This window comes from Larimichthys crocea, chromosome XXI (genome assembly GCF_000972845.2).
Source record: "Larimichthys crocea isolate SSNF chromosome XXI, L_crocea_2.0, whole genome shotgun sequence".
NCBI lineage: Eukaryota > Metazoa > Chordata > Actinopteri > Sciaenidae > Larimichthys > Larimichthys crocea.
In genome coordinates this window covers 15,563,266-15,571,302 of record NC_040031.1, presented here as the reverse complement: position 1 = coordinate 15,571,302, position 8,037 = coordinate 15,563,266, and the positions used below count along the sequence as shown (strand labels likewise).

Below are 8,037 nucleotides of genomic sequence, written 5' to 3'. Positions count from 1 at the left end.
TTGTGTGTGTATTAATAATATCAGACGTGATAAAATAGTCAATACAGTTTCTTTATTGTATACTGTGAGATCAGAACAAGAGTAAATTAAATTAAGTGCAGAATATTTTCATCCTCGGTTACACATAATTTGTCCGTGTAATTGTCATGTTCTATTGTTCAAACTGTATCACATGATAAATAAAGAAAGTCGTCACTTTAAATTACTCACAAAACACTCAGTTTTCACAATTGTATTTATAACACCAGACCACTATTGATCAAGATAATGTAAGGCAATTAGAGAAAAATCCTGTGAGCACTAAAAATCCTGCACAGGATGTAAAAACACTGAACTATAACACGAGCGATATGAAAAGATCATTCCCACACTGTCAACTGGATTATAAAACCATGGTGCAAAATGTACTTTTTTTTGTTCAAACAGCTAGTTAATGCTCAATTTATTTATTTTTTTACCAGCCATTCAATAGATTATGTTTGGTTTTTGGCTGGTGAATGAAATAAATCTACCAGCTGGCTGGTGCTAACTTTGTGCCCTGTAAAACCGATATATGGATACAATCAAAGAACAACGCCGGAGAGGAAAAAAACGTCACTCCTTTTGGGTTCAGTGTAGGTTCATTGGTCATTTGTGGAGATATGCATCGAGCCAAAGGTCCCCTGAGGTTTTCAGTGACCTGAGAAGAAAAAACACAAAATCATCAGTTTAATCAGGTAGAAGCTTAATCACTCGTCTTTGTTCTGCAGGGGGAAAAAAGTACTGATGGGATTTATATTTTGCTTTGCTTAGCAAAATCTGCAGCCTTGTCAGACTGAAAACCAACATCAACATGTTTCATTCTTGCACTAAATAATAAACACCTATTATTTTTATTACTGGGCTTACCTGATAACATCAACGAGGCCTCGCCACATCGTTTTCACCTGGTAAGGAATCCCGTGTTTCTCACACAGTGCATGGACCATTGGGGCCACCAGGTGGTAGTTGTGGCGCGGCATCCTGGGAAACAAACTTCAGAGACAAAAAGAACAGATGGGAAAGAATCAGACATAACAGCATGCAACATGTCAATGACGGGTTTTAAGAAAATAAATAACCAGAGATGAAAAATTGTGCCATTTGAGATATATATATATATATGTCCTGGAAAAGAGAAATTAGTCTTTGCCATGTATTTATTTAGGTAAAATTGTCAATAACAATCTATAACAAACTGATATGATGCATAAACTATAAAAACTAAACGAATAATTCCTTACTTTCTTTGTTTTTTTTATCATAAACAGATCTACAGTAATGATTACTACGTATGTTGATGTTTTCCAATTTCTCTGTTTGATCATGTGATAAGACAATACAATATACAGTATAGTGTCTATCATAATAGCTTGCACTAGGGCCAATCCTTATGCCACCACTGCACATACAGGAAGGTACTTGACAAAATGTTTTTGGCCACCACTGCACATACAGGAAGGTACTTGACAAAATGTTTTTGCTTTTGTATTACAACAGAATTAAAATACTGCAAATTATGAACTTCTACTTTTAAATAGGTAAAGTGAAAACCAGTATACTATTAAAAGTCATCTTACTGGTATTTACAGGAAATAAAAAACACTTTATTTTTAGTCAAAACATAGAGTTGTTTTATAGTTTCCCAGTGCTTCCAGAAATAAATGATTTTCTCAATCAGCTTCTTAATATGGGTGATGGTATCCTACATGAACATACTACAAAATAATTGTGCACACGTTTGTCCAAATCTCAGATTGACATATCTTTGGATACTTTGGGATCTCCACTGGAATAGAAAATTAAGTGTTTAGCTGCACAGTTTGAGTCTGTGATGGTGTTTCTTATGAGTTAAACTGGTATTTGATTTTCAGCGTTTTTCTCTGGTATGCATTCAGTTTGATGTAGATTACTTTGTGCTGTAGGGGCTTTCAGAGATGTTTGATGGAGCCTTAATGCTTTTTGTATCTATAAAGAGAAAAAGCTGACGTGATGTCACTAAAACAGCTTTGTGTGTGCCCGCTCCTCAGACTCCATCATCGACTTACTGGTGTTCGATTTGAAAGTTGAGGTGTCCGGTGAACCAGTCGTTGAAGAGAGACGTCTCAATATTGCAGGTCGATTGTAACTAAAGTAGAGAATGAGACAAAGGAGTGCGGATGAGTTCATACATCAGCAGGACCAACAGGTGACTGTGGGTGTCATAATGAATAAAGCAGGTACCTGCATTGTCACCCAGTCACGGTGCTTCTCGTGGTCGATGTCCATCGGCAGATGATTCATTTGAGTCACCCACACAAACCAGTGACTCTCCAAACACCTGTCAGTCATAACAACACATCACCAAACACTGAATAACAATACACCATGTTTGTAAGTTGAAACTAATGGGCTTATTTATGTTGATCAAATCAGTTTATAAAGAGAAAGTAATGCATTCATTTATGTTAATAAGTCATTTGTTGTCATTCTTCCAACATAACGTCCTTCAACATAACTTAATCAATCTATCTCGCTCTTTCTTCTAAATTTCAGTGACCATGAATGTGCATCCTTGAGGCTTTTTTAGTGTCGTACTCAGAGTATGTGTTGCCAGATTTCCAATTTGGAGGTGTGTGTTTGGTTTGACGGCAGTATACCATTAAAGTGTGTTTTAGGCTGTGACATGTGGGTAAAGATAAGATAATTATTTGTGTCCAAAGTTTCATTAAGTAAGAGATTTAATAATTGGGTACAAGGTTTTGAAGGAATGCGTGTACATAACTGAGAAAAACCTAAATTTAATTTAAATTAGGAGTCATTTAAAATAACTCTGAACTGATCAATTTGTTCCAATATATAAACAGTTGATCAGAAAGTGTTACCAAAAACAGGTTGCAGTTCATTTACCTGACAAAACAGATGAGTGCGATCGAGCCAAACACACCGTACATGGGTACATAGCAGCAGAGGAAGCGAATGTAGTAAGAGATAATCCAGGCCAGGTCCTTCACAAGACAAGAAGGTTAATATGATTAATGCAGTGTCTTTGTTATCATAACTGCCTGAAACTCATCTCTTATCTTTTCTTGCACTGTATTGTTGTTTCTCTTGCTGTAAGCAGAGTATGAGGACATATCACACATAAAATCTGAATACAGCATCTTACCACCCAGTCACGGCGCCATAGCACTGTGTATATTATCATAACGTGAAAGTAAGCTGGAATGAGAAGCGGTGGTCCAACTAAGAGAGAAAAAGATCTCAGTTACTGCTGTGAAGTTTTCATAGTTTCATTCTTTTTAAACAACGGCAAGAAAACATACCAAGAAGGAAGTACTTGTGTTGGTGATGGTAGGGCAGAAATTTGATCTTTTTTATGCCATACTGTAACACAGAAATACAGATTTAAAAACAAGTAGCTGGTGAAATATTAAAGGCTTAGTTGCACTTGATGTTTAAGGGCTGTTTAATGAAATCAAAAATATCAGCTTTGTGCTACTTGCCTCGACTGGTTGAGTAGCTCCAACTACAAAAAGGTGCAACATGTTGACATCAGGGTCCTTACTGAAGACGTTGGGCTTCGCATGATGCTGAAAATGCCGATGATTCCACCAGTTGGCAGAAACTCCCTGAGAAAACAAACTTTTAATATCTGTGTGAAATCTCCAGAAAATAAATAGATGATCAAGAACATCAATTACCTTCAAATGACCCATGACAAACTTGTGCAATAAGTGATTCCAGCTTGTCTTCTTGAAGACAGACAGGTGGCCAAAGTCGTGCTGCAGCCATCCAGCCTGCGTCTACAGAAGGAGAGAAACCGGCTTTTTGAGATTTGCAGCAGACTTATAGTTCATTTACAAAGGTAATGATGTTCAAATCACCTGAGCAATCGCCAGTATGACTGAGCAGAGAAATGTCAGCGTCCAGCTGGTTCCCCAGATCCAGATGATCAGCCAGGCGAGGGCGTCCAGCACCAGGATTTGACCCAGATGGAGGCAGAAGAACAAAGGCTGAGCTCGAAAGAAACCTTTGGTCTCTAACTGATCACGTAAAGTGTTGAAATCCTCTATTACTGCTGCCTGAGAGCAGAGAAGAAGAAACAGACATGTTGTGTAAAGCTCAAAAGGTTTGGGGGATTAAAGAAATGTATGTTCTCATTGCATTTGAGGGTTTGAGCAGGTTGTGGCACAGATAAGAACAAGAAGGCGTTGAAGCAGTTTGAATTATTTAACAGCTAATTAGACATGAGTGTCCAGTCTCTCAGATGTGCCAGAACACTGTAAAACTTAAGGGTAATAAAACAGATCTGTGAATGGTTTCCCCCTTTTTCCCTTCAGGTACATCGTGGTCATCCTGCCATGTTGTCCGACTGAGAGTAAAGAGACCAAAGCTGCTACATAAATAATGTGAGTTTTTGTTGTTTTTCTGAAGAATCAGAACGGGATCTCACATTTTTGTTTCGGTCATGGCTGGGCTCTGTCGCTGCCAGTTCTCCGATCAGCAGGGGCTTCAGAAACTTCTTCACAGACTTTAGATCAGGGTGAAAAGCAGTGAACGCCTCCTAGAACACAGACATCTTGTTAGTGATGCAGTAAATTAAAAGTTATCTACATGTATCAGTGGATAAGGAAGCAAAGTACCAATACAATAATATACAAATACAGATCTTTATTTAAGATTTTACTAAAGTAAGATCACAGAGGTATTATCATCTTCTTGAAAAATCATACATGACATTCTTAGATTAATAATGCATTGATTTGTTAGCTGCATTTTACTGTTGTAGCTGGACGAAGTGGAACTAGTTCATATAGATACACATAGTTATACTGTTTGTAGTTCTGACTTTGAGGAGTCGTCAATTTATTGACGGGACAGAAAACAATAATAAAAAAACAGAGTTATGCTGTAAGTATTTCCACATCTGTTTCCTGCTTTATCTATTTTTATACAATCTTAAATTCTGGTTGAATTTATGTTACGCTTTATCGCCTTTATCTTATTTGTCATCACTGTAAAACTGAATAATGTGTTACCAAAGTTTGACCTCATGTTATAAAGGCCACTTCATAATTTTTCACTAAGAGGTTGAAAGTTGACTTCAAGAGATAATAGTGCCTGACTGTTTGAAGAACCTAAATACACTTGATTAAAGACTTTATTATTCATGAAAAGAAGTGGTATTTTTTTTTTCTTTTCATATTACACAACACAGATTAATTGATTGCAAACATGTGTTTGCACTTCACTTGGTACTAAGGTGCAAAAGGCTGGGCTGGAGATAAGTCTAACCATAATATATATAGTGTGTTTATGTGTGTGTTTTTTCTCAGATTTAAGACTAAGAGGTCAGGACTGGTTCATATTTAAGCAGCTATTTGAAAGCAGCAAGCGTATCAAAGTCAATTTTCACAAGACAACTGTTCTTATTCTTTCTTAATGGTTCATAAATGTTTCATTGTTGACTTTTAGTACATTGAGAACAGAAAACGTATTACATTAATGCCACTGTTTTATTGTAAGAGGTCATGGGCCAAAAAAACACTGATTTAATCTTTAACTGTGCTGCATTTAAAAATCTTAACAAATGTAATAATTAATTAATGTAATTTCAATGTTTTTCCTCAAAAATGTGCAGATGTATAAAGTACATACAGTATATTTTACTACAGTACATCAGAACCACTGGCATTTATGAACACCACCACAACAAAAGCCACTTATATTCTCAGGAAATGGATTATGTGGTATACATATATATATATTATTAAAAAATATCACCGTGGCATCCTCTCCAGCATAGTGTCCGATGACCCGAAACCCTCCTGGGTGCCTTTTGGCCCACTGTGTGGTGTTATAAACCTTTCGATCGATGACCATCCACTGATCATTCCTGTTGCAGTGTCTCTGCACCTCCTCCCAGGTGTAAACGCCATCATCTCGCCCACTGCCAGGCTCTCCTGGCTCCGTCAGCTGGCCTCCACCTCCCATCCTCACTGCTGTCTCTGGCCTGGTTCCACCTGCACACTAAAAGATCCAGTCAGCTACAAAGTTTGACACCTGGATGTCGAAAACAGTCTGTTCAACACCTCTCTGGCAGTCTGTAGCTCACAGATTGTGCAGAGGGAGATGCATTCAGAGGAAGAGGTTTTTAACCTGTTGCTCTCTTTACTTTAACCACGCAGCTGATTGTAACACAAGTGAAGTAAGACAAAGAGCTGTGCAACATCTTCACTAATAATTGATGATGAAATCCGACAACCAGGAGGCTGTTGATGAAGCAGGGCGGATTTTCACATCACAGAGTTGGCATCATTTGTCTGTTTCGACATGAAGCATGTATATAAAAGCCAAATGCAGATGATTCAATTCAGAGGCAAGAAAAAAAATCTATATTTAGCCTGTAAATGCGTTTTCATTTTTAAAGCAGCGCATGCAAGCAGTAAGTTGCAATGCATAGTACGCGTATAAATGTAAAATAAAATAAGACACGCAACAAACATTAAACCACCGATCGATTAACGTTTCTCGCCTGCGTATCGATTAATTAAACAATAATCGCAGATATCGTGTGGCAGGCTGTTCAGCCTACAGGCCTGCTACATGAATATGAAACATATTTCATACTCACAGTATCCAGATTTTCACTCCTCTCCTTCGGGATTCACTCACATTAAACACGCCGGATCACTTTATGCCTTCCTGTTTCCATCACATCCATTTTAATTCGTTAACACCCCCCAAATTCATCATCTGTCCTCCCAAATATGTTCACGGACTCATTCACCCACTCATTCAGTACAAATTCCGTGCCGATCATTCGAGGGTTGCTGAGCCAATCGGAGTACAGTACATGCTGGACCACTGGCTGATGTGCAATAGGCTCAATCAACAGCTCATCTGAATATTACAGAGTCGTCTGAGCGCTCAGATGGAAAGTGTCTGCGGGAGCACTTCGCTTTTTACAGTTTGCTCCATTATGCACAGCAGTGAAAGAGGTGCTCACACGAGTATAAGCACAGTGTAGACATGCTCTGTTACGAGGAAACGTCCTGCATTCAACATGTACAACAAAAAATACTTTAGGTACCAGTAGTAAAGTAAGTAAAAACACATTTCAGATTTTATAAATTATATTTTTTAAGATTAATCTATAATAATACAGCCTGTCATGATTTAATGGTAAATGTATTTCTAATATTAATAAGTAAATAAGAATGAATCCTTTTGTAAAACTAAATGCAGTGCAGTATAAATTGTAAAAATCCATCCATCCATCCATCCACTTACCTACCTACACATCCATCCATCCATCCATCCATCCATCCATCCATCCATCCATCCATCCATCCATCCATCCATCCATCCATCCATCCATCCATCCATCCATCCATCCATCCACTTACCTACCTACACATCCATCCATCCATCCATCCATCCATCCATCCATCCATCCATCTACTTACCTACCTACACATCCATCAATCCATCCATCTACTTACCTACCTACACATCCAGGGCCGGCCCTAGGATTTTGGTGGCCCTAAGCAAGATTTTGTGTGTGGCCCCAAAACACTAACAGGGCAACCACCAAATTACACGAACTGCTTGTAACTGAATGAAAACATGCATGCACTTGAATTAACAACAAGCAAACTTTATTTTAGAACAATGTATTGGTATATTAAAATATATATCAAATTTTGAGAGGCTAAGACAATTGAAAGTATTCCAAATAACTAACTTGCATGTAACAAAGTCAAAACAATGACAAATGAACACCAATAAAAACTAAAATATTTTGAAAAATAGCAATGATCAATAAGAGTAAGAAATATTCAAAATAACAAATAATAAAGATGATGTCCCTTCAGCAGCAGTCATGTCACTCAATTAAAAGCTGTGTTTTCCTGTCTACTTTTCACATTTCTCTGACGTGACATGAAGTCGAGAGCTTATGAAATTGGTGTGAGCTACTGTATCATCATAAAGAAAGTTCTACCAGCCACTAAGCCCACTTCTGAGCAAAAGGAC

General features: G+C 37.7%; 1 protein-coding gene across 2 annotated transcripts; it reads right to left on the bottom strand.

The window, feature by feature from the left end:
* Positions 1-37: 37 nt before the first annotated feature.
* fads2 (fatty acid desaturase 2) lies at positions 38-6,906 on the bottom strand. Of its 2 annotated transcripts, none has more exons than XM_027272512.1 (13): positions 6,676-6,906; positions 5,785-6,030; positions 4,454-4,564; positions 3,885-4,082; positions 3,702-3,803; positions 3,504-3,629; positions 3,324-3,384; positions 3,167-3,243; positions 2,908-3,005; positions 2,242-2,338; positions 2,067-2,146; positions 889-1,014; positions 38-679 (listed from the first exon to the last, which is right to left on the bottom strand). In XM_027272512.1, the coding sequence occupies exons 2-13, from the start codon at positions 5,992-5,994 to the stop codon at positions 628-630; spliced, it is 1,338 nt and encodes a 445-aa protein (XP_027128313.1). In that variant the 5' UTR covers positions 5,995-6,030; positions 6,676-6,906; the 3' UTR covers positions 38-627.
* Positions 6,907-8,037: the final 1,131 nt, after the last annotated feature.

Coding starts and splice junctions, on each gene's coding strand:
- fads2 (XM_027272512.1), bottom strand. CDS start 5,994: ATGGGAGGTGGAGGCCAGCTGACGGAGCCAGGAGAGCCTGGCAGTGGG. Junction 2,339..2,907: donor GCACTCATCTGTTTTGTCAG/GTAAATGAACTG, acceptor TATGACTGACAG/GTGTTTGGAGAGTCACTGGT. Junction 680..888: donor GGCCTCGTTGATGTTATCAG/GTAAGCCCAGTA, acceptor TTTTCTTCTCAG/GTCACTGAAAACCTCAGGGG.